The sequence below is a fragment of the Rhinopithecus roxellana genome, chromosome 9 (assembly GCF_007565055.1).
Source record: "Rhinopithecus roxellana isolate Shanxi Qingling chromosome 9, ASM756505v1, whole genome shotgun sequence".
Classification (NCBI taxonomy): domain Eukaryota; kingdom Metazoa; phylum Chordata; class Mammalia; order Primates; family Cercopithecidae; genus Rhinopithecus; species Rhinopithecus roxellana.
This window is the reverse complement of record NC_044557.1, coordinates 136,712,716-136,739,520: the sequence shown is the minus strand read 5'-3', so window position 1 is coordinate 136,739,520 and position 26,805 is coordinate 136,712,716. Positions and strand designations below refer to the sequence as shown.

The 26,805-nt window shown below is 41.0% G+C and overlaps 1 protein-coding gene and 1 pseudogene across 1 annotated transcript; both read right to left on the bottom strand.

Moving 5' to 3' along the window:
- LOC115899737 (coiled-coil domain-containing protein 25-like) lies at nucleotides 1-26,728 on the bottom strand. Its single transcript, XM_030938283.1, has 6 exons — nucleotides 26,601-26,728; nucleotides 18,632-18,679; nucleotides 14,252-14,291; nucleotides 8,570-8,621; nucleotides 4,387-4,462; nucleotides 1-151 (listed from the first exon to the last, which is right to left on the bottom strand). Exons 1-6 carry the CDS (start codon nucleotides 26,626-26,628, stop codon nucleotides 117-119), a joined length of 279 nt encoding a protein of 92 aa, XP_030794143.1. The 5' UTR covers nucleotides 26,629-26,728; the 3' UTR covers nucleotides 1-116.
- Nucleotides 6,889-6,979, bottom strand: LOC115899838 (annotated as a pseudogene).
- Nucleotides 26,729-26,805: the final 77 nt, after the last annotated feature.

Below are 26,805 nucleotides of genomic sequence, written 5' to 3'. Positions count from 1 at the left end.
TCATTTCCTGAATTTGGGCTTTTTTCTCATTCCTCTCTTCACGATCTCTGCATTCTTTCTCTGCCGCTAGGTCTGGGAACCGCTCCACTTTGGTCTTTTCTAGTCGGTTCAGGATCTCATTTACTTTCTTCTCCACTGTCACAATTTTTACCTTTAAGGGAGATAGGAGAAAAGATATTGCATCTTTTGTTTTTTTTCTCCCAGAAGAGGGGTGAGGCGCTTTCCAGGGGTTTAGCAACCCAGTTTAATTCCCTTTAGAAAACACACATCATGCTCAGCCCTCAACAACAATGTGTCAGACAGAAAAGATAGGATACTCCATTCAGTATCAGGGCTCCGCCTCCTTCAGTGGCACAAAACACTTACATCCTTCTGCCTGTGAAAGCCTATCTGCCCCACATCCATGTCAGCTGTTTTCTTCAGGTTAGACCACGGCGTATATACCACATTAACGTTGTTCATCTGCAGCCTGCCAAGAGAGACTGTCTTCAACATGCAGGCAGGATGAGACTGAGCAATGTGTTCCCTTACCCACTGGCAAACTGCCATAAGCCGACAAGGGAAACGGCTTAGAATGAACAGGCCACCCATTGTTTTAAACCACCAATATTTTTTCAAAACCACCCACAAAAGGCAAATGGTAAAGCTGACAAAATTCAGACGGAGGTATTACTATGGCAAGTAGGGGTCCATGGATTAGCTTCAGGGACTTCTGAGGACTCTCTAACATTGGATGCAAAATGTATCATTGTGGTTTTTTCGAGAGAAAAGGACTGAATACATTTCCTCAGATTCTCAAAGGACTCCTTGACTCTGAAGGTTAAGCAACAATGGAAAGCCATGGCCTGGGACTCACAAGTCCTGGACTCCAGCCGGGACTACCACGAGCTAGCCGGGCCTCTCTGGAGAAGTCCCCCGGCCCTCTGAATCTCATATGAAATGTGAGGAAATTGGACTAGTTGAATAGATTTTTTGCTTGTATTTTCTTTCAGCAGTGGAACCCTTTTACTAAAGAAAATATAGAAGTCATCAAAGCAGAGGCGCTCTGGATGGAAGGAGTGCCAGGTGCCCTGTTCACTCCTCCTCCTACCCCTTGCAACCACCTCCTCCACCACTCATGCCCTCTACCCCCAATATCCTCCCTGGCAGCTCTGGAAATCGCAGTTTAATCACTGGTCGATGCTCTCTCTGGTCCTTTCAAATTAGATGGCAAGAGATTTCAATGCTTATTAAATCCCCATGTACACTGTAAAAAGCTGGAAGACGACTTTACCTAAGTGTTCAATGTTAACACCACTAAAAATGGCACAAAATGACATCATGTGCTGTCTGACTATAATGTGCAAAACTTCACTTATGTAATATTCCTGCCCCAAAGTGCATGATGGGATTATAATCCAGAGGAAGCGCCAGACAAACCCCAACTGTGGGTTAGTAATCCCATTACTACAACTGGTCTGCACTCTTCGAAAAACAAAGCAGCATGTCTGCATTAAAGGAGACTAAATAGAGCACAAGTAAATACAGCACATGGCCCTGGATCCAAAAAAAAAAGCTATAAAGAAACAGTAGTGGGACAAGTGGTAAAACTTAAATATGGACTGTATATCAGAACACAGTATTCTATCCATGTTAAACTTTCTGAATTTTACCACTGTAATGCAGTTATTTAAGACAATGTCCGTGTTCTCCAGAGAAACATGTTCAAGGGTGATGATATCTACAATTTCCCTTCAGATGGTTCAGCTAAAAAGGTTAATGAGTGTGCTATCTATAAAGCAAATAAATATGGAAAAATTTAAAAATTGATGAATCTAAGTGAATGGTATATGGCAGCTGTACTATTCTTGCAACTTTTCTGTATGTCTGAAAGTTTTTTCAAAATAAAGTTTCTTTAGAAAATCTCCATGTGCAAGGCACTGTGGGGGATACAAACATGATTAGACAATGACTCCTGCTCTCCACGACTCTAACGGAGCAGGGCGAGCACATAAATAACTTGGATTAAAAGGAGAACTGATCAAATGCTGTTGGAAAGGTAGAGGAAAGTGCTGAGACAGCACAGAGAAAGTGGGGCCACTCACAGCTGAAGAAGGAAAAGCCTTCATCGAGGAGGCTCACAGAGCTCAGGGGTTACGGCAGAAGACTTGAGCCAAATGGGGTGACATCAAATCCAGTCTCTACTGCACTTTAGACCTCTAAGACCTTGAAGAAGTTCCTTAATTCTCTTTAAGATCAGTGTCCTCCTCTATAAAATGAAAATAACATCTAACTCAACAGGGTGGATAATTTGTGAAGTACTTAGCACACGGCCAGGCCATGTAATTAACATTCCATCAATGTTAGCAATTACTACCACCACTATACCTACTATGTGGACCTTGAACCTTAGCTTGAATCTGGACTCTGATGACTGACAAGGATAAACCTGAAGGCAGAGGGAACAATACAAGCCGGGTGCAAGGTCAGAAAACAGCAAATATTGGCTTTGGCTGTAGGGTGAAATACGTGAAGGAAAAGAAGTCCGCAGTCAAATCAGAGATGCTTAAATACCGACTTCAGAAGTCCGGACTGAACAGTTTAGGCCGAGGGGAGTCAAGAAAGTTTCTAAACTTTTAAAAGTTAAATCTGGAAAGATTCATTGGGTGAACAAACAACAGGCTGACCTAAGATTCTAGACCTATGACCCAGAACAGGCTGATTCTACAGTGATGAACAAGTTTACCCCCAATGTCCTTGGTTCTGATCACTGTAGGTGGTCAACCGGGGGAAAACTTTGTCCCTACAAAGTGCCATAAGCGGAGTGTCCTCTAGAAATCTCACAGCAAAGACCGTTTTCTCCACTCCTTGGCACAGTATCTTCTACTGACTCACAAGAGCAAGACCCTTGGGCTTAGCTCCTTATTTGCTAGCTGAGCGATTGTTGCAGAAGGTTGAAGAGGAGAGAAAGAGTAATTCAGGGTCATGACTCTTTGCGCCTCTTTGTTTTCTCTAGAACTAGTAAACTAAGAAGAGATTAAGAAGAAAGTAGCTGGGCCAAGAATAAGGCCTCCAAAGCTCTTTTAACAAAGGCATGTCTGCTAGCCAGGGGCATGGGAAGGCATAAGGACATGTGAAGGAGGTTGGAACACAGAAGAAAAGAATATAATGACTGTTTCAATTCTTATTATTTCAGTAACTGAAGATCTTCGCTGAAAATCTTAATTCTGTTCTACTCATAAAATGGAATGTCCCAAAATGTATTACAATTTGTTGACTTATAGAGTTGAAAATCAGTGGCTCTGTAAAGCAAGAGTTCTACCTTCTTTGGCTAGGTGCTGACTCATCATTCAGGCCACCTAAGTGAAGGTGTGGGAAGCACAGTCTGAGTGACGGGGAAAGGGGAATGCTGCGCTGCTCTTGTCCTGTAATTGCCAACCCCTGGTACCTGTTATCAGCTGTGGGTTTGCCCCATGTTTATCTTCTACCCAAACCATGACTGCTTTCCAACCGTCAGGAGCATCCTTCCACTCCATCTCAGGCCACAACAACCTCTACCTGATCTAGACCTATGTTCTACACCCTAAAATCGGATCTACTGGCTCATCCTTAGCAGAGCACCACCTCCTGGTTTCCCTTCTTAAACCCCACCTCTAACCTAATAATCATCCTTCTTGACCCTTCATGATGATTAGATGAAATCTTGCATGGCAGAAATAAATACTAGGTAACCACCAAGCACAGTATGCCAGGCCCTACCTAAAACACTTAGGCTAATTGTTCTCAACCCACACTGCACAGGAGAATCACACAGAGAACTTTTAAAAGCAGTGATATTTGGCAATCACCCCAGACCAGCTAAGTAAGGTTCTCTTTGGTGGGGAGGGGAAGTAACAAGATCAACTGACTTGACAACTTCACAATTTAAGAGAGAAAAAGTATGTAAGAGGAGGAGAGAAAGAAAAAGTAGAAAAGCATGATTTGGGGACTTTAATTCTAGAATCTAATGACAATAGAAATAAAGATATCAAACAACATTAAAAATAAAGCCATAAAACACATTGTTCTTGCTTAGCTATCAACATCACCAAATTTGCCAAAGTCTTTTTATAATAACACTAAGTACAGACAGATCTAGACAACCTTCTGTTCAAGGTAAGAAAACAGTAAAAAGAGCTGAGACTCAGATAGGACCATCAAAATGACAGGGGTGTGGAGAACAGTTTTTAGTTATTTGACAGGTAGCAAAATTGCCATCCATCTTAAAGAACAAAACATGGCAAAGGCACAGCACATGTTATTCCTTTGATGGAGGCCAAAGTCAACAGCATGCTCACTAAAATGTAATCCATTTCAGACAGAGAGAAAGTTAATGCTACTTCTAAAAACACCACTAGGAAAACTGACCTTGAATGCTATTGGCCTTCACAAGGTGGGCACAGTCCATCAGCACTTCCTTTGGGATGTCCTCTATATTCTCTCCCTGAAACACAAAAATAAACCAATTGGTCCACTACCTCATTATCCATTGACACTGGAGCACTCAAAGGGCATTTGTTGCCTTATCTACCAGGTATGATTTTATTAAAAGCAGAGGTTCTTCAACTGTTACAGAACACTGAAAAGTAAATTTACTGTGTGCATTATGGGAATGTTTGTTTAAAATAAGAGTACGCTGTAATATGAAAAATACTGACAATAAGTAAAAACAAAACAAAACAGGAAATGAAAAAAACTGCCAGAATATTAATTATAATTACGTCTGAGTAATTTTTATTCTCTTTCTTCTCATTCTGACTTCTAGAAACCTTGTGGGAAAATGGTGCCTATTTTTGACAACTGGATGTCTTCCTGGCCGAGGTCCCTATGACCTTCCTCTCAAAAGAAAATGTGTAGTTTTAGTTCTCAGACATCTGGTAGGTCATCTATCCTCAGCTTTAATCAGGAAAAAAGTTCTTGTTGTGTAGATCTCAACCATTCATTATAAGGAAGAAATAACAGAAATGACACTGATCCTTTTTCTCTACAGAAATTTGTATCAAAATCAAAGATGAATAAGTGAGGTGATGCCCCTTTTACAGATGCACAAACAGGCCAGTTAAGTAACTTGCTCAGAGTCACGTGGTGAGTAAGCAGCAGAACCAGAATTCAAAGCCAGCAGTCTGGCCCCAGAGTCTGAATGAACCCCTTAGTCTTACTGCATTTCGAACACTTCCTTGGTACCTACTAAGTACAACGGCTATGTCATTTACTGCAGGAAATTAATCAGGTAAAAGTTCCTCAAGGAGCACACACTTTCAAACTGGGCACATTAGGCTGGGTTTAGGGGCTCATGCCTGTAATCCCAGCACTTTGGGAAGCCAAAGCAGACGGATAGCTTGAGCCCAGGTGTTCGAGACCAGCATGGGCAACACAGTGAGACCCCATATCTACCAAAAAAAATTAAACTGGGCTCATTATGTGCTTCCAAAAGAAAGTGAAATTGAACTTCAATTCAAACAAGTAATAATTGGTGATAACGTGAACTTAGGACTACCACCAGTATTTTCCATCTTTTGACACAGCAGATTCCCCAAAGAAGACATTAATCTGACCAAAAATGAAACTTGGTAATGCCATAATTTATTTTCTCTAAATCTAATAGTTCCAAAATGGCAAGAAGTTGCCTAAAAGAACTCAGAATTTTGCTCCAGCATAGAGTTCATAATCCTCTTTTCCTTCACCATATAATCCTTGAAAACATAAATAGTATGAGATGGGGCAAAATGTTTAACCTTGCTAGTAAACGAAAAAGTGAATATTATTGCCATAATGAAGTAGCATCTTATATTCATCAAAATGGCTAAAAGTTTTCTTTTTATTTTTTAAGTTATAAAACCCAAAAAGATTTTGGAAAACCTATAAATAGTAGAGAACATTTTAAACAAGCACAGTACTTTCAGAAGGCAATCTGGCAACAAAGCAGTTACCAAACTATGTACATCTTTTGACCCAGGAAATCCATTCCTAAGAATTATTCTAAAAGAATAATGAAAAACAAAAAAACAAAACATAGAACCAGAAGGTAGATCATGAAAAGTTATTTCTTGGTGATTCATAATGCTGGAAAATTGTAAACAACCTATATTTTGACAAGGGAGTTTCATATTAATTGCAGCATATTATTAACTCAATGCAGCCAGTCAAAATAACAAATATGAAAATTATATAGCAACATAAAAAAGTTCACAAAATGTCACGTTAAAAAGTAATCTAATCAACCAGGGGATGCCAAACTGGAATGTGGACAAAAGAATTTAACTGTATTACAAACACAGGACATCACATCACTGAAAGGGGTGGGGAAAAAAAGTAGCTTACAGCTAACTTTGGAAAATGATGTGTTTTTGTTGTTGTTGTTCTTGAGACAGGGTCTTGCTCTGTTGCCCAGGCTGGAGTGCAGTAGTGTGATCATGGCTCACTGAAGCCTCAGTCTCCCAGCCTCAAGTGAGCCTCCTACCTTAGCCTCCCGAGTAACTGGGACCACAGATGGGTATCCCACAACCAGCTAAATTTTCTTTATTTTTTGTAGAGACAGGGTCTCCCTATGATGCCCAGGCTGGTCTTGACCTCCTGGGCTCCAGTGATCCTCCTGGCTCAGCCTCCCCAAGTGCTAGCATGGAAAACAATGTTTTGACTGGAAATGCTTTAAGGCAAAAAGCAAAGGATGACAATCAAAGCCATCCCCATGAGCTCATGTTTAGCTTAGTATAAATACAGATGGAGAGATACAGAAACAATTACAGATATGTGCATATGCATGGGTTAGTACACATACATGTATCTCCTTCTCTGTCAGCTCAGAGGGCCGAAAAGCAATGACACTCCAGTGGTAACAGGCACACCCAGAGCCTAGATCTTTTTAAATTTTTTCACATCAGACATGACAAGGTTCAAGGGTGGCACATCTCATACATGCACATGAACAGCCAATCACCACACTCATAAACTACAAAAGGATCTGTCTAGATCTTGATTTCAAAACACCATTACCACTGAAAAGAACCAAGGATCCTTGGAGAAATGTCTGATTCTGGAGCTGGGACAGGGAAAACACAAGACGACCCTGGAGCTCTCTGTAGTGCCAGAAAGCAAGGATGTACTTAAAGAACAAAAGGATGGGAGCAAGTCAGACGACATGGGAGCACACGGGAGCCCACTGAAAGAGCTCCAGCTGAAGCTGCAATGGTATCAGAGTAAAATAACCCGGTTCTAGAACATATCTCAAAGGATAAAATAAACACAGGAGTCAAGGCTGATGCAAATAAATGACTGAATAAATAAATAGGGGAAAAGAGAAAAATGTCCCTTCCAGAATTCCAAATAATGTATATAGACACTCCCATATCCAGGAAGTAGTGGTTAATTCCATCCTCCACCTCCTTGAGTATGGGCTGGACTTAGTGACTTGCTTTCAAATAAGAGTACAGAAAGGGGGAGAAAAGCGACCTTGTAGTAGAGAAGCCTCCAAACGCTACTCTGGCCAGGCCATCAAGGCTCACGTCATCAATGATAAGTCATGGTAATGCACGCACCCGATACGCTGTGATGAGACAGGCACTTTACTCTGTGATATTCTCCCCCCAAACCCATAACCCATCTAGTCACGAGAAAAAATATCAGATACATGCAAACTGAGCTACAGTCTACAAAATACCTGATCAGTACTTCTCAAACTGTCAAGGTCATGAAAAACAGAGAAAGAATGGAGAAATTGTCAAAGACTAGAGGAGACTAGGCAGACACAACTAAATGTAATATGGTACTCCAGACTGGCTACTAGAACAAAAAGAGGGCATTAATAGAAAATTGGTGAAATCCAAATAAAGTCCAGAGTTTAGGTGACAGCAACATGCCAAGGTTAGTTTCTCCATCTTGACAAATCTGCCATAGTAATGTAAGATGTTAATGATGGAGGCAACTAGGTGAAGGGTAGATGAGAACTCTGTATGACTCCTGCCACTTTTCTGTAAATCTAATATTCTTCCAAAGTTAAAAGTTTATCAAAAAGAAAGCAGTACACTCACAAGCATATATACTCTATGATTCAACTATATAAAATATACAAATAGAGACAGATTGGAAAAGTAGTGGTATTGCATTACTAGGGGCCATTAAATATTTTTTCCTTTATTACTAGCATGTTCTTTTAAACTTCCTAGAAGACCCAGGACAGCTGGGAACACAGGCCCTTCACTGAGGCAGGAGAATCACATGAGCCACACACGATATCCACTGGAGGAGACAGAAAGTCTGGGAGTGTCAACTGAATCGAAAGAAAAGGAAAGCAGAGATGACAGCACACCAGAAGTGGCAGAATAAGCAGTGCGTCTAGCTGGGAAATACGTACACTACCTCCTTCTACATCTCAAAAATCATCTAGAATGTTAGAGTGATTTTCTGGGTCAGAAGGAAGACACGTCTTCATTTGTTAACTTCTAGATTTGCATACCGACTTATTACTTTAAGCAATTTAATTGCAAAAGATAAAGAAAAAGATATGACGCATCATCAGGAGAAAAGTCAAGAATCCATGTTTAAATTCAGTTACCTTATGTAATCGAAGGTATACATGAGCCGAAGAGAGTTTGTCCACATGAAACCTACAAAGAATGAAAACCACTTTTAGCAAGAGGTACAAGACAATTATCTCCTCAGGCCACATGCCATTTAAAGCATTCTGTTCTAAAAAGTGTTCACTCCATGCCTGCCACATGTGAAGCATCATGAGGAGTATACAGCAGAGTCACCACCTCCAAAGGGCTCCCCATCACCATGAAGAGGTACGAGAAACACTGAGTTACGGAGCTGTGAGTAAGTGCCAAGATGAGCAGAGATACTAAATATTAACTTGCTGGGAAGGGTGATTTTTCAAGATATAAAAAGAACTCTCAGTGACCAAAGACTTCATGATTAAAAAGGAGGCAGTGAGATTTGCTTGACCCCTGACTGAAGCATAGGACTTAGAGCAAAACCAAGGAAAGGAATTTCAGGTGAAAAGAGTGGGGAATGAAAGAAGTCAGTGAGTCTCCAATGCTGCCAGCCTAGGAGATTAGCAGAACCACAGTTTGGGGGAAACAGATGACAGTTTTGTTTGTGACATCCCAAATTTCAAGTGATAGCAAAACAATCCAAAAGAATGTTGAATAGAGAGCTGGAAGAGTGAAGTGGGGCCTAAAGATGCTAAGCAGAACACATCATTAAATGGGTTACAATTCAATAATGTAACCCAATAATTCACAAGCCCAGTAGTTCATCCAGCCGTATGTTCTGACAGTGATACCAATTTATGTCTCTTGGGTGAGCACTGTCCTTTATTGACATTGTCCTAAAAACATTCAGAATGTCCCCTGTCCCTTAAATTCACCTTTCATTATGACTCTATCATCTATCAATTTAATTAAACCTTTTAAAATCTATGGAACATTCAAGATATGAGATTTTTGTTTTCAGTTCACCAAATGAACTTGACTTTCTCTTTCCAATACCCGGAAATGCCCCCCTCAGAATCCCAGCATCACACAACAAACAAGGTTTGTGATTCTGTTAACTTTAGTTGATATGGTTTGGATTTGCATCCCCACCAAATCTCATGTCAAACTGTAATCCCCAATGTTGGAAGTGGGGCCCGGTGGGAGGTGACTGGATCATGGGGGTGGATTCTTCATGAATGGTTTAGCACCATCCCCTTGCTGCTATTCTTGTGACAGAGTTCTCACGAGATCTGTTAAAAAGTGTGTGGCCCCGGCACCCTGCTCCTGCCATGTAAGACAACTCGCTTCCCCTTTGCCTTCCGCCATGATTAAAAGTTCCCCGAGGCCTCCCAGAAACAGATACTGCCATGCTTCCTGTATAGCCTGTCAAACCATGGCCAATTAAACCTCTTTTCTTTACAAATTACCCAGTCTCAGGTACTTCTCTATAGCAGTGTAAGACGGACTAATATATTAGTCATACTGCTTCCTTGGTCCTTACCTTTCCAGACTGAAGAATGTTCAGAAAATCCTAAAGAGGCACCATTACATCCCATTAAATTTCTCTAGCCATTTTCTTAAGCACTAATAAATGTTTCAGAGGTGAAAATGGTCACCTTCACACCCAGTACAAGATGTAGACTGTAAGATTCTATATAAAAGTGCCCTCTTTATGGAGGTTAGTCATCTTGCTATTCACTCTGAATACAGAAAAATATTAGGCACTATTGGCACAGAGTCTATGATGACTCTAGGTTTTACTCTTAATCATTAGTAATAGCCAGAAATGGACATAACATCTTATCTTATTTGACTTATATTTCTCCAAGTGGTTCACTTATTCATTTGCATTCCCATGTGAGAGAGTCAAACTAATTATTACCTTCAGTTGGACATCTTCCAGCCAGAAAAACCTGTTTTTCGCAAATCTAAAAATTACATATCTCATTACCGTCTTTCAAAATCATAGGAAAATATCACACTAGTAACCAAGATAACTGAGAAGTAACTTCTCCCATTCCAACTTTTATTTGCCTTAAGCCAGTTCTCTATTTACAACGTCTCCTTCCCCATGGGCCTACAGTAGATTGCATTCTGATTTTTCTTACAGGTCTCTGATGTAGACTTTTGTCAAAAGAAACACCCAAATAATTCAATATATATTTAATGATATCATACATAAGGAGAGAAAGAACCAAAACACACACAGGAATATCACTGCCAAAATACAGCAACTTTACCAATATACACCAGTTTCAGGTTTGTATATGATAGATACACCTCTACAAAGGGCAGGGGAGAATGGATGAAAGTATAAGAGAAAAAAAAAAATCCAGCTCTATAAACAATCTTGAGCAAGTTTCCTTAAAAAAGAAACAAACGACTTCTCAAATCTTTCTAAACGTTTACTCAGAGTTTAAATTATAACCATAGTTCCCTCTTATCCTTGTTATCTTCCTCTCCCTGTTACCCTTTTCTGAATGCAGAGACCAGAAACTTCCTTAAATGAGCATTAAACTGTCTGAGGATACAGATTCAGGGCCCTGGAGCTGGGCTGTCCAACTACTTAAAGCGGAGTCTGTGGAAATACTAATCATTAGGAAGTCTGGACACAGTAAATGCACACTATTTCCATTTTCCTACATTTAAAGATGAATTTAGGGCTGACCACGGTGGCTCACGCCTGTAATGCCAGCACTTTGGGAGGCCAAGGTGGGCAGATCACTTCAGTTCAGGGGTTGGAGACCAGCTTAGCCAATATGGTGAAATCCCATCTCTACTAAAAATACAAAAAAATTAGCCAGGCATGGTAGTGGGTGCCTATAGTCCCAGCTACTTGGGAGGCTGAAGCAGGAGAATCACTTGAACTCGGGAGGTGGAGGTTGCAGTGAGCTGAGATGGCACCACTGCACTCTAGCCTGGGCCACAGAGCGAGACTCTGTCTCAAAAATAAATAAATAAATAAATATAAGCCTGGTGTGGTGGTGCATGCCTGTAATCCCAGCTACTTGGGAGGCTGAGGCAGGAGAATAGCTTGAACCCAGGAGGTGGAGGTTACAGTGAGCCAAGACTGCACCACTGCACTCCAGCCTTGGTGACAGCGCAAGACACTGTCTCAAAAAAAAAAAAAAAAAAAAAAAAGGTGAATTTAGTTCCATTCTCACTGATTCCTAGGAAAACCCTTTGCTTAAAAGAGCCTTTTCCGGGATAAATTCAGATGCTGACATTCACAGAGGTAATGAATGATTCAAAAGCTCCACAAAGTGAAGCAGCAAACATCCCACTCTGGAATGGTGATCAACTCAGGATCATTCTTAGCACTCCCTAGAATATGTCCAAAATTGACAGCTAGAATGGGTTTTGAGGTCTACACCTACTCACATCACACCTCAAGTGTAGCTTCTGAAGGTAAAAGCCAATCACATCCAACAAGAGTCATTCATCTCAAGAATATTAAAGGGGGTCAAAATGGGCTTCTCGGTATCTGTAGACCAATTTGGGAAGTACTAACCTTAATGAAATGAAAAACTGAGGTCATAATTTATTGGAGGTGGATTGTAAACTGGAAATTTCTCTTCCATTTATTTAATTAAACAAATGAAAGTCAGGTAGAAGACTGTGGTACACTGATTTTCAGGCTGCATCTGATTATGTAACCTTCTCTATGCAGCTATTTATGCCTCAAACCTGATAGGTCAAAAATTTCCATCAGCTAACTGCCTAACAGGTGCATGAGACCCATGAGAGTCTAGAGATAGCTGGCCTTTAAAAACAACTGAAAATCATCCAACTGCAGGTAGCAGGAGCTCAAAATGAAGATAACTGTGATGTGGCCATTGTAGGGAAATGTCCATGGGGACTGTTTCCACACTGGCAGAGAGTCAATTAGGAAATCAACAAATATTTACTGAATACCTACTATGTGCCAGGACCTATGCTAGGTACTGGTAACATAGTAGTTAATGAAATAGGTGATCATTGTCCTCATACAGCTTACTGTCTCAGGCCCTAGGAAGGCGGGCAGCCCCAGTCTGGATGTTTTCAGCATTGCACACTGCCCACTTGAGGCAAGAGAACACCAAGCAGGGTTTAACTTGAGGTCATATTTGGATTTAGAAGACAGGCTATTGTGCTGGAATAGGGACCAGATTTTAAAAAGCCTTTAAAATTCCTTTGTTCCAGCTGGGCGTGGTGGCTCATGCCTGTAATCCCAGCACTTTGGGAGGCTGAGGCAGGTGGATCACCTGAGGTTAGGAGTTCGAGACCAGCCTGGCCAACACAGTGATACCCTAGTCTCTACTAAAAATACAAAAATTTGCCAGGCGTGGTGGTGGGCGCCTGTAGTCCTAGCTACTTGGGAGGCTGAGGCAGGAGAATCTCTTGAACCCAGGAAGCAGAGGTTACAGTGAGCCGAGATCGCGCCATTGCACTCCAGCCTAGGCAACAAGGGCAAAACTCTATCTCAAAAAAAAAAAAAAAAAAAAAAAGAAAGAAAATTAAATCAACTCTACTAAAAAGCAGCAGCCTCACTTCCATCACTAGAGGGAATTATGTGAGGGGTCTGTGTCCACATTTAGAGAAAAGAGGTCCAGAGACAGCTGCAGCAACAGCCTGGGAGAAGAAAGGAGTTGAAGCCAAAAGAGTAGCAGTCTGGAGGAGACAGAAGCAGTGACTTAGAACCAGAGCCGGAGCCAGTAGCAGACAGAGCAGACCCGGTCAGTTTCTCTTAACCTTAATTTCCTCATCTGAAAAAATGGGCATAATAATATCTATTTCACAGGGTTGTTGTGAAATTAAATGTACTACTAGAGGTAAACACTTAGTAGTATTTGGCATATAGTTAAGTGCTTGATAGATGTTCACTATCATAATAAAGCAAACGGGACCCAGGTGCCTTTATCTTCAGGGATAACATTTGGTAGGAGGTATGAGGAGTCAGGAAGATGATATCCCACTCCATAGGCAGGACTGTGCTTCAGAAGAGAGACAACACGGGTCAGAGTCAGTGGTAGAAGCTGAAGATGAAGAAAAATAAAGTAAACCAGGTGTGAGAGTGTTATAGGACAGAAGCCCACGTGTTCATTAAAGGTCCCAGGTCTGAATGGTAGAAGTCTAAATGGTGTTCTAAGACAGAGAAAAGAATTCAGCTTAAATGAAGCCTTTTTGTTTGGTATTCTTTTTTTTGGACTGGGTTTTGTGAGCAAAATAAATTATCTCAAAGGGAGACTAAGAAAGTATATGTTGTTATTTAAAACAGTTTGCATATATTGTTTTAGAGAGAAGGCGTTGGGATTGGATGAAGGCAGAGCTAAACTCATCAGGGAGTTTAGAAGACAAAGGGGAACAAGTGTGCTTCCTTTAAAGTTGGACCGGTCAGAACCTCCATCTATTCCATCTGCATGGATGCTTGTATCTATTTTCTTCATTGCTTCATGTGAAGTCTTCATTTTTCCACTCAAGAACAGCGGCCTGAATATTTAAGTGAGGTGTGGTCTCAGTAACTTACTGAGGCGTGGAGACAAAAGGAGGAAAAAGAAGGCCTGTGTCCTAGAGGGCTTTGCTGTCAAGCCTGAGATCAAACTCAAAAACATCATTTCCAACTTGCAAGGTAATTAGAAATGAAGGGAACTGGCAGTCAGCTGTGTACCCCTGAAGACCCATAAACCACAGTACAAAGCACGATTCTAGTTTGAGTGCTTGGCCAAGTCTAAGAAAGGAAACGATGATCTACAGAGAGCAGAACTGAAATTGTTACTTACCAGATATCTTCAGGCCAGCCATGCTTGATCAGATCTTCATCTGCAATGAGACATGAGAAAACAAAGAAACAAAAACTGTCAAATGAAGATATGCCAGCATTTATAAGTTAAGAATGGGAGAAATGTCAGCTCCTTCCACAAATTTCTCTCTCCCTCAATGAAGAAGAGTTAATTCAGAGGCCTTGATGCTTGAAAATACAGAAAAAATAATAATAATTTTCAAAATTGGACAATATAGACCTATAATTTTTATAAATTTATATAATACTTCTAATCTAAGGCTCAGATATTACTTCTATAAAACTAACACTGACAAAACAACGCAGCCACATTAGATGTTTCAGAAAATCAGCTCACCTAATAATACTTAAACATTAAAATGATCTTGCTGAAACTTTAATGCAATATTTTACTTAAGAAAAATAAATTGATTATAAAATTAAAGAAAATTTAAAACAAAACAAACACTAGAAGTATAAAAAGAAAATAAAAATCACCTAAAATTCTATCCATATGGAAATAAAATACCAGAAGAAATAGCTAACAGAGTGAAAAGTAATTATCTGGGGAGGTAGAGGGTGGGGTGGAACATGGGTATTAAGAAGTATTTTTTTTTTTTTTTTGAGACAGAGTTCTGTTCAGTCACCCAGGCTGGAGTACAGTGGCGCGATCTCCGCTCACTGCAAGCTCTGCCTCCTAGGTTCACACCATTCTTCTGCCTTAGCCTCCCGAGTAGCTGGGACTACAGGTACCTGCCACCACGCCCAGCTAATTTTTTAATATTTTTAGTAGAGACGGGGTTTCACCATGTCAGCCAGGATGGTCTCGATCTCCTGACCTCGTGATCCACCCGCCTCGGCCTCCCAAAGTGCTGGGATTACAGGTGTGAGCCACCGTGCCCGGCCGGATTTTTTTTTAATTCTAAGCATTCTATTACTACTTAACTTTTTAAACTATGTATTTATTAGATAAAAATAAAAATAAAGTTCTTTGGGAACAATGACCACCTAATTCTCTTATATGAATAAACTTTTCTATTGTTGGCCCTTGGGTTGTTTCTAATTATAAAAGCTTCAATAAATGTTTTAAATAAAGTTGTCCATATTTCTGATTATTTCCTTAAGGTATATTTCTAAAAGCTAAAGTATTCGCTCAAAGTGAATGCACATTTTTTAAGGCTAATATATATCACTACATAAAGGTTATATCAACAAATATTTCATATAGCCATATTAATAATTGGTAATAATTCTGTTTAATACAGAAGTATTTAAGTATTAAATGCCAATTTAAAAATTGTAAACGAGGCTGGGCACAGTGGCTCACGCCTGTAATCCCAGCACTTTGGGAGGCTGAGGTAAGCAGATCACCTAAGGTCAGGAGTTTGAGACCAGCCTGGCCAACACGGCGAAACTCCGTCTCCACTAAAATTACACAAATTAGCCAGGCATGGTAGCACGTGCCTGTAGCCCCAGCCACTTGGGAGGCTGAGGTGGGAGAATTGCTTGAACCCAGGAGGTGGAGGTTGCAGTGAGCTGAAATCACGCCAGTGCACTCCAGCCTGGGTGACAGAGTGAGAGACTGTCTCAAAAAAAAAAAAAAAAAAAAAAAAAAAAATTGTGAATGATTCACATGTGATGATTTAAAATGTACCCAAGAAAGTATGGTCTATATAATTTGAATGGGGTATTTACTGTCCAGAAAAGGAAAAGCAAAAGACACATCTTGGGTGAAGGCACTCATAACAACTGTAGACACCATAAGTTTTCTGAAAGGCTTTCTAATGCTTTCAGTAGGACTGAGCAAATAGCCAAAAGGTAAGCAGAAAAAGGAAAGAGAAATTTAAAAAATCTCTTTCCCTCAGTCAGGCAAAGTTTGGCTCCCTGATGACACCTGCTGGCTGATAAAAAGAACAGACCTGAAAGCTTTTCAGTGAAAGTAAATCATTCCACTTAAATTGATGGTTCTAACGAGTTCTTGGTCTGAAGTCATAAAGACTATTAGAAATAAATGCAATGGGCTAGGAATGCCAGACAATGGGGTGATTTAGAGAAGTAATGTCCATTCTTACAAGGCAGCCTAGGAAAAGTTGATACCTCCAAATGACTCTAAGAGTTCCTAGGGAAAAAGTGTTCCATACATACATACACTATTTCAGACAACAGATTCTCGCTCTGTCACTCAAGCTGGAATGCAGTGGCATGATCACGGCTCACTGCAGCCTACCTCCCAGGCTCAAGCAATCTTCCTGCCTTAGCCTCCTGAGTAGCTAGGACAACAGGTGTGTGTCACTATGCCCAGCTAATATTTTCTTTTATTGTTGTTTTTTGTAGAGACAGGGTCTCCCTATGTTGCCCAGGCAGGTCTCGAACTCCTGGGCTTAAGTGATCCTCTCGCCTCCGCCTGTCAAAGTGTTGAGATTACAGGCTCATGTGAGCCACCACGCCTGGCCTCTTATATTTTTTTCTACATAGGTTTTAATGACAGCAAAATGCCACTCCAGAGAGCTCTAAAAATATCATCTAAATTTATACCTGTGACATAAATTATGTATCTAGATTTGTATCTATATATTCCTACAACAGACATTCAAAGGATTCCACAATCTAGTCCATCCTAACCCACTCCTCCACAAAGCCTTCTCAGCTTTCAATCACATTTACTATCTCTCATCTGTCTACTTCTACAGCATTTACTATTCATGTTACTTCATTTTGTCTATAGTTCTTAAAAAATAGACCTTACTTTTTGGAGTACATTCACAATAAAATTGGGCCATGCTTGTTTTTGTGTGTAAGTCCACCTGAATGCTGTGAAAGCGCAAACTAAATCTTCCTCTTTGGATACCTGACACAGACTAGAACATGGTCCCATAAAGAGAAGCCCCCAGCAAACAGTAAATGAACAGAGAAGGACAGAAGAGACATAGTGGGAATGTCACTGGCACAGCTGCCTTAGGCTGGCACCACTCCTAGCCCATCCGTGTGAACCAGAATCAAGGCAGCCCTTCACACCCCACCCACTAGGTTGCACAGTGCAAAACCCGCACAAGCATATGTGGCAACTAATTCTGCTTTAGTGCTTCTCAGTAATCTAAGCCTCAGGTTCCCCCTCTTGATATGGTACAAAGAAAAACATATTTGGATTTGTATTCACGACAGATAATCATGATTCCTGCTACTCCACCTTATTGTTCAACATAACATAGGGAGACAGCAGCACCTCCTCAGCTACATAAGAAAAATGCTTTAATAGTCAATGTTACTTGTGATGATTTATGGGTAAGAGAAATATAAAACTCAAGTATTAATATGCTGCAGACTGCTTCACCATTAAGTCACACCCAAAGTTAATGTCATAACTTTATTATCATGAAAACCTACTCTTTTTTTAAACTTTAGTTCAAATTTATTAGTGGGCCAAAAAATTTATTTAGCAGATTGAGATTAGCTTTCAAAAATGAAATAAAACAGAAATAGTAAAAAGAGGGAATAGCAAGTAGTATGAGTAATTTCTGTAAGTTTTTGGTTTAGCGATAGGAACGTGTACATCAAAATATAATGTACTTCATACTAAGAAGAGCGGTCAACGAAGTTTGAAAAATACTAGGATTTCTTAACTCAAAAAGAGCATCTTCAGCCTCAAAAGCCCCAGTAAGTATGTTTTCACTAATTTCACTAATTTAACCATTTTAAAATGGTTGTAAAAAATAGATGGGTCAAGCTCGGTGGCTCGTGCCTGTAATCCCAGCACTTTGGGAGGCTGAGGCAGGTGGATCACTTGAGGTCAGGAGTTCGAGACCAGCCTGGCCAACATGGTGAAACCCTGTCTCTACTAAAAATACAAAAATTAGCCAGATGTGGTGGCGCATGCCTATAGTCCCAGCTACTCGGGAGGCTGAGGTGGAATAATTGCTTGAACCCAGGAGGCGGAGGTTGCAGTGAGCTGAGATCACGCCATTGCACTCCAGCCTGGGCAACGGAGCAAGACTCCCTCCCAAAAAAAAAAAAAACAGAAAATGATCTCCAAAGTTCAAATCACAGAGGATTTTCTTTAATTTGAAGTAAACAGCAAAGTTTAATCTCTGATTCATATTACAGTAAATCAAGTAACAACACAATACTTCTTGTAAAGTGTAAGTTTCTAATCAGCAACAGATGGACCAATTAGTTCAAATATTATTTTATACAATTAAATTCTAGGAAAGTTAATCCTTTGGAGTTCCTTATAATGGATGAGCTTGTTTTGTTTCTCACAAGCTAGTTTATCAAAGTAGGTGAAAACTCAGAACCAACCTGGGTCGGGGGCATGGAAGGTGGTGACAGAGACATAACACTTACCTGCTGAAAATTTCAAAATCAAATGCTTTTGAAAACTTACTTTCATATTTATCTTTTCCCATGTAAATAGTGTAGGCAGATGAATTAACTAAGATAAAACAAAAATAAAAAACAATTAGTAACTTCATTACCAACAAAATTGTTTCACGTGAAAAACAAGTGACAATGCTTCCATTAGGGGTTGGCAAACCATGGCTCATGACCCAAGTCCAGCCTACCACCTGTTTTTGGACAGCCCTTGAGCTAAGAATGGTTTTTACATTTTTAAAGGGTTGGAAGAAAAAGCAAAACAAAGAAAAATAAGCCACAGAGATTGCAGGTCACTCACAAAGCCTAAAATATCTACTACCTGGCCCCAAAAGAAAAAGTTTATCATCCCTATCAATAGCTACTTTCCTACTTTCTCAGGGTTACAGTTCAATGGTATTGCCAGTCCAGTCCTATACTTTTCCCTTCAAGATTAAAAAAAAGAAAAGAAAACTAAACCCTACAACTAAGTTCCTATGTTTATGAAAGTTTTATTTTGCATAATTTTTTTAGCCAATATTACCCATCATATTCCAGGTGTGCTGCAAATTCTAACAGGCTCTCTATTGCATTCAGGGAGACCATGACTCTCCAGCTTCTAAACCAGTGACTCTGACCCCTGATCTACATTAGAATAATATAATTATGTCCCAGCTTCACCTCAGATCAACTAAATCCAAATCTACAGTGGGCAAGAGTGAGCATTTGTGTTTTCTAAAAGCCTTCCAAGTAATTCTAATGTAAGGTCAGGGTCAGAAACAACTATCCTAAATCAAGTAGAATCTTCTGGGTATGCCTCATCCTAGAAATGACATTTGCTTTACCAAGGTAGTGTTTTTTGTTTTTTTTAATTTTTATTTTTTTTTTTTGTTTTTCTACCAAGGTAGTGTTTTATTGCAGACATCCCTGAACTTGGATTAAAGTTTCCTACTGAAATTATAACTGAGTGCCAGGTTTCAAAGCTAGTCTACCAAAACTTGTTTGATCCAATTAGACTAAACTCCTGAATTTACAGACACTGGGCCCTCAGGCTACAAAGCCTGCGATGGAGAAGTACTGAAGCATAAATATACACTGAAGCAAAGTACCGATAAGTGCAGGGTTGGGCTGGACAGTCTGTTGGCTATGACTCCACAGCACAGAACACACACATGTACCTGGAGCCCTGAAGGACAAAGAGCAATATGCTCTCCTAAATTAAAAAGTCTTATATCAGAGAGATTTCCTGTACTTTCAGTAATGAAAAGTTTCTTAAATGATCAATCCTAGTTGCCTTTCTTAGGGGAGAAAAAACTAATTCCTTTGTTTGACATTTATAATAACTAAGTACAGAAGTAGTTGAGAAAAGTACCTTGAAAAAATGTGTGCATTGCCAAGTTTACAGAAATGCTTGTCTATTACTGACCATTGTAGTACCTCGATCAGGCCTTAGTGTAGCACGTAACAAATGCCAAAAGGGTGGGAATAAAACTAAAAAGCATTTCAGATTCTCTCTGAATGGCCTGGCAATAGTTCAAGTGTATACCCTTTCAATCCTATAATGTCACTACCTATAATGTCACCATAATAGAGTACCAAAATACTCTACCAAGCAATAATCTTTTTACAACCTAAACACCCCTTAATAGAGACTCTTTAGATATATTACAGATTTGAACATCCATAAACAAAATACCATGTACCCATTAAAAAGAAATGGCAGGTGAAGAAATTAAGTACCAGAACAGTATTTTTGTGTATCTATATATAAGAAGATTCAATTTATAAAAAATAAATTATAATGGTATGTATGTGTGTATACACACACACATATACATGTTTTATTTTTATATAAGCACATACTTATTTATATGTATGGAAGCATAAACATTTTTTAACAACAGTTATCTTGGTTAGCCTGCTATAAAACGTACAGATGGCTTTTGTAATTAGAACAGAATTTTCAAAATAATGATATAGGCCAGGTGCGGTGGCTCACGCCTGTAATCCCAGCACTTCAGGAGGCTGCGGTGGGCCGATCACTTGAGGCCAGAAGTTTGAGACCAGCCTGGTCAACATGTTGAAACCCCATCTCTACTAAAAATACAAAAATTACTGCCAGGCGCGGTGGCTCACGCCTGTAATCCCAGCACTTTGGGAGGCCGAGGCAGGTGGATCACAAGGTCAGGAGATCGAGACCATGCTGGCTAACACGGTGAAACCCTGTCTCTACTAAAAATACAAAAAATTAGCCGGGTGTGGTGGCAGGCGCCTGTAATCCCAGCTACTCGGGAGGCTGAGGCAGGAGAATGGTGTGAACCTGGGAGGCGGAGCTTGCAGTGAGCCGAGATCTGGCCACTGCACTCCAGCCTGGGCGACAGAGCAAGACTCCGTCTCAAAAAAAAAAAAAAAAAAAAAATTTAGTCAGGTGTGGTGGCACACGCCAGTGATTCCAGCTATTGGAGAGGCTGAGGCATGAGGATCGCTTGAACCTGGGAGGCAGAGGTTGCAGTGAGCCAAGATTGTGCCACTGCACTCCAGCCTGGGCGACAGCAAGACTGTCTCAAGAAAGAAAAAATAACAACTGACATAAAATATTAATAAAGTTAATTTATTAATTAACCAAGCTCTCTAAGATACAGTCAAAAGAATAACAGAGGAATGTTTTGACGGTTGACTTATTAAATGAGGTGATTAAGAAAATGACCATAACAAACCTAAAGTGAGGGGCATTCTACAAAGTAATTCAACTAACAATGCCATGATGGCTCAAGCCTGTAATCCCAGCACTTTGGGAGGCCGAGACGGGCGGATCACGAGGTCAGGAGGTCGAGCCCATCCTGGCTAACACAGTGAAACCCCGTCTCTACTAAAAAAAAATACAAAAAACTAGCCGGGCGAGGTGGCGGGCGCCTGTAGTCCCAGCTACTCGGGAGGCTGAGGCAGGAGAATGGCGTAAACCCCTGAGGTGGAGCTTGCAGTGAGCTGAGATCCGGCCACTGCACTCCAGCCTGGGTGACAGAGCGAGACTCCGTCTCAAATAAAAAAAAAAAAGAAAGACAAAGACTGAGCAACTGCTCCCGATTAGAGGAGGCTACAGAGTAATGACACCTGAAGAATGCAACAATGATTTGTAAGGTATTTTTTGTTACAAATACATCATTACGACACTAATGGGAACTGGATAAAGCCTGTTCATTAGATAATAGCCATGCTGCAATGTTAATTTCCTAATTTTGATAATGAAAAATGTCTTTTGAGAAGAGAATGCCCTTGATTTTAGAAAACAAATCTGAAGCATTCAGGGGTTAACTGCAACTTACTAACAAATGGTTCAGGAAAAAGGTGTGTGGGAGAGAAAAAAATACAGAAAAAGAGAAAGGGAAAAAGAAAGACAAGGCATGTGGTAAAATGCCAGAATTTGTAGTCACAGTGGCTCACGTCTGTAATCTCACCACTTTGGGAGGCTGAGGCAGGCGGATTACTTGGGCCCAGGAGCTCAGGACCAGCCTGGGCAAAATGAGGAAACCTTGTCTCTATAAAAAAAAAATTAAAAATTAGCTGGGTGTGGTGGCTAAAGTGGGAGGATCACTTGAGCCCAAGAAGTTCAGGCTGCAATGAGCTGTGACTGCACCACTCCACTTGCCACTACATTTCAGCCTGGGTGACAGAGTGAAACTGTCTGAAAAAAAAAAAAAAAAAAAATTGGGGTACTCTGGGAGAATATACACGAAATCTTTTACTAGTAACTTCTCTGAAAGACTGAAATTATGTCATAATAGAAAATTAGTCTGGGCACAGTGGCTTACACATGTAATCCCAACACTTTAGGAGGCTGAAGCGGGAGGATCACTTGAGGCCAAGAGTTCAACAACAGCCTGGCCAATATGGCAAAACCGTCCCCACTAAAAATATAAAAATTAGCCAGCCGTAGTAGGGTATGCCTGTAATCCCAGCTACTCAGGAGGCTGAGGCAAGAGAATCGCTTGAACCTAGGAGGCAGAGGTTGCAGTGAGTCGAGATCATGCCACTGCACTCCAGCCTGGGCAACAGAGTAAGACTCTGTTTCAAAAAAAAGAAAGAAAAGAAAATGAAAAATATAAAGGAACATCATTGCTGCGCAACAAGTCTGAATTAAGTTCCTTTCCATGTTAAGAAGGAAAAGTAAACTGAATTATTCTTGTTCATTTGTTATTCTCATCTAAATAATATGGCTGACTAGTACTGGAACTCATTATTTGGAAGACACATGACTTACGGGTAGCAACCAATCCAACTTCAGAGGTGATCTGATTATTTCACAATTTATAGAACAACCTACTTTTAGGTAGATGATATTAACAGGTATTAAAAGTACAAGTGGACTTTGAGCCAAGTATCTATAATCAGATGGTCTTGAATTTGACATATTAGACTAATGTTCAATTATTCCCTTATGAGACAACATGAAAGAATGAAAATGGAACACATTTTAGTCACGTATTAATCTTAAAACGTAAAAGAACAACTTCCTATGACGATTTTCTTTCCATTTTAAAGAAGTTTTTATGCAGTAAAAACCATCAGTTAGTTGAAAACTTGGCAAGCCATACAAATTCATTTCCTGAAGATTCTATATATTTGTTGTTTCTATACTGCCAATATGTAAAGTTTTATTACTATTTTACTGAGAAAGTTATGATTTTTCCATTAACTTTGCAGTTTTAAAAGATCAGCTACACAAGCGCAGTTTTATTACGCTTAGAGGCCAAATACTTTTCTAACAGGAAACAGTTCTGATATTATAATGGGAGTCAATGAAAAAAAACAGGACCCACAAATCTAATGAAGCATTTTGCTCTATTAAGGGCAGCTGTGTATGTGTGACTAGCACTTAAAGAATTTAGAGTAACTTTAAGGGGAATAGAACAGCATCAAATACATTCAGTACCTACACACCCTGCTTGTATATGTTTTTCCGTTGTTGGGTTTATATGGATATCTATGTTGTTGAAGATTTACGAGTGGAGAAGCTATAAAGAGATGCCTGAGTTGCCAAGAATGAAAATGCTTAGAGGCCTATAACGGTATATGATTTTTCAGGCTGGTTTTGAATTTTGTTTCTAGTAATTTTAATAATATGGGTAAAACAAACCAAATGTAGAGAGACAGAGACATAGCTCACGGCACACACTGTGGAAACCTAAACTACTGAGAAAAATAAGGAGATGTCAGTGTGATGACGGTGGAAGAGTAGGGTCTGTGAGTTACAACTTACCTGGGCCTCAATTTTATTTCTAAAGAGAAGTACCACCTTATTCAAACCCACACAAACAACGTGGAACTAGTTTCACTTAAATCTTACCTTTTGGCCGAGCATGGTGATTCACATCTTTAATTCTAGCACCCTGGAAGGCCGAGGCGGGTGGATCACCTGAGGTAAGGAGTTTGAGACTAGCCTGGCCAACATGGTGAAACCCCATCTCTACTAACAAAATACAAAACTTAGCCGGGCATGGTGGCATGTGCCTGTAATCCCAGCTACTTGGGAGACTGAGGCAGGATAATTGCTTGAACCCAGGAGGTGGAGGTTGCAGTAAACTGAGATCACACCACTATACTCTAGCCTGGGTGACAGAGGGAGAAGCCATCTCAAAAAAACAAAAAACAAAACAAAACAAAACAAAAACTCACCTTTTGTAATTCCAGAATTTTGGGAGGTCGTCGAAGTGGGCAGATCACTTGAGCTCAGGAGTTCAAGACCAGCCTGGGCAACATGAAATCCCATCTTTACTAAAAATACAAAAATTAGCCAAGCATTTTGGCTGGTGCCTGTAATCCCAGCTGCACCAGAATCACTTGAACCCAGGAGGCAGAGGTTGCAGTGAGCCGAGATGGTGCCACTGCACTTTAGCTTGGGTGACAAAGCAAGACTGTCTCAAAAATAAATACATAAAATAAATCTCACCTTTAGGCCAGGCGCAGTGGCTCACGCCCGTAATCCCAGCACTTTGGGAGGCCAAGGTGGGGGGGGCAAATCACTTGAGGTCGGGAGTTCGAGACCAGCCTGACCAACACGGAGAAACCCCGTCTCTACTAAAAAAATACAAACTTAGTCAGGCTTGGTGGCACATTCCTGTAATTCCAGCTACACAGGAGGCTGAGGCAGGAGAATCGCTTGAACCCGGGAGGTGGAGGTTGCAGTGAGCCGAGATCGTGCCATTGCATTCCAGCCTGGGCAACAAGAGCAAACCTCCGTCTCAAAAAAAAAAAAAAAAAAAAACAACTCACCTTTAGTATATAGAGTAGCAACAGAATAGACAGTGCTATGAGTAAGAAAAAAATGGCATTCATTTATTCAACAAGCATTTATTGAGAACTACTAGCCAGTCACTAAGTTAGGGAAACAAGTACAGTAGTCCCCCCTTATCTGTGGGGGATGCCTTCCAAGATCTCCAGTAGATGCCTGAAACCAAGGACAATACTGAATTCCATATATAAAGGGACTTGCCGCATAATGATGTTTTGGTCAGCAACAGACCACACATACTATGGTGTTCCCATAACATTATAACGAAGCTGAAAAATTCTGATCACTATTGCCTGATGACCTGGTAGCCATCATAACACTGTGGTGCAACTCACTTTTTCTAAGTTGAGACCCGTTTAAGCACACCAATACCATTGTGTTACAACTGCCTACAGCCATTCAGCACAGCAACGTGCTGTACAAGTTTGTAGCCTAGGAGCAACACGGCATACCGTACAGCCCACGTTTGTGGTAGGCTATACCACAGGTTTAAGTATACTGTACCGTGTTGCTACAACAATGAAATCGCCTAATGGAGCATTTCTCAGAATGTCTTCTTGTCATTAAGGGACGCATGGTACTGGTATTCCCTATACATATATACCTATGATAAAGTTAATGTATCAGTTCGGTGGAGTAAAAGATTATGGACAACTAGTAATAAAATAGAACAACTATAACAACGTATTGTAATAAAAGTTATGTGACTCTGCTCTCTCTCTCCCTCTCAAAATATCTTATTGTACTGTACTCACTCTTTTTCTTCTTGTGATGATGTGACCACGGAAAGCGAAACACAGGACAAGTAGGGACTACTGTAAAGAGAGCCTGTCCACGCCCTCAAGGAGCTTACACTCTAGCTCAAGCAGACACCATTTAATACCACGTGATAAGTGCAATGTCAAAGGCATACTTGGAACGTTAAGTGGGTTCCAGATAAGGAACAGCTAAGCAATCTTGGGGTGGGAGCCAGGATCAGGAAAGGCATCTTGGAAAAGATGGGCCAAAACTGTCTTAAGGGAATTAGCTGGGGGCTGACTTTAGGAAAGTGGAATAACAGGAACAGAATGAAACCAATTCGGAACATGGCATTTCCTGGGAACGAAAAGCACCCTTTCCTTATCTGTCAAAGATAAGTCAGAAGCATTATCACAGGTCACTTCTGAGATCTGGGACATCAACTGCCCAGGGAATGGCTGGGTGGACATTCCAGGGTCTTTTTATTGTTTTCTGTTGCAACCGAGACCCTACAACCCCTTCCTGAAAGGGTAAGGCGCACTTCCCTTAAGAAAAAGTTGTTAGCAAGTGTGTCCTTTCTCACGGGAGATAAATTATCAGGGTGCAGCCAGAATAAAGGCCGCAGATGGAAGATGGGAAGAAGACTTGGGATAAGGTGTGTGGAGGAGCCCACAGGCTCTGGCCCAATTCCAGGGAGTGACGGGACGTCTTTCCGATTGGAGAACGAGAACTCCCCGATACTAATACAGCAGTGGCATCGCCCCTCCGCGCCCCCCACGCCATGACGAGGGGACGCCGGGGGAAACCCTGCAGTTGTGGGAGGGACAGACGTGCTGGGGGAACGAGAGGCCGCGGGAAGAGGCACTCGCATCGAGGAGGCATTTTAGGGCGAGGGTCAGGCGCAGCGGCGGACTGGGGGTCCCGGCTTCGGAGCCCGCTGTCCAGCAGGGTCCCGGAGGGCGCGGCGCCCACTCACCGCTGCTGCTGGTGAAGTAGAACACCATGATCACGGGAGCGGTGCGGTGACTCCACCGCGGAGCAGCAGCGCTCAACTCACGAAGCTCAGGATACCAGACTCTCGGCGGCCGCCTGGTCCTCGGAACTCCTCCGTGCATGCACTTCCGGCGGACGTCGGGGAGCGTCATAGCGCCGGCCGTGGGCGCCATCTTTAGTCTTGGCGA

Coding starts and splice junctions, on each gene's coding strand:
- LOC115899737 (XM_030938283.1), bottom strand. CDS start 26,628: ATGGTGTTCTACTTCACCAGCAGCAGCG. Junction 18,680..26,600: donor CTACTTCACCAGCAGCAGCG/GTGAGTGGGCGC, acceptor GTTTTATCTTAG/TTAATTCATCTGCCTACACT. Junction 4,463..8,569: donor TATACCTTCGATTACATAAG/GTAACTGAATTT, acceptor TTTGTGTTTCAG/GGAGAGAATATAGAGGACAT.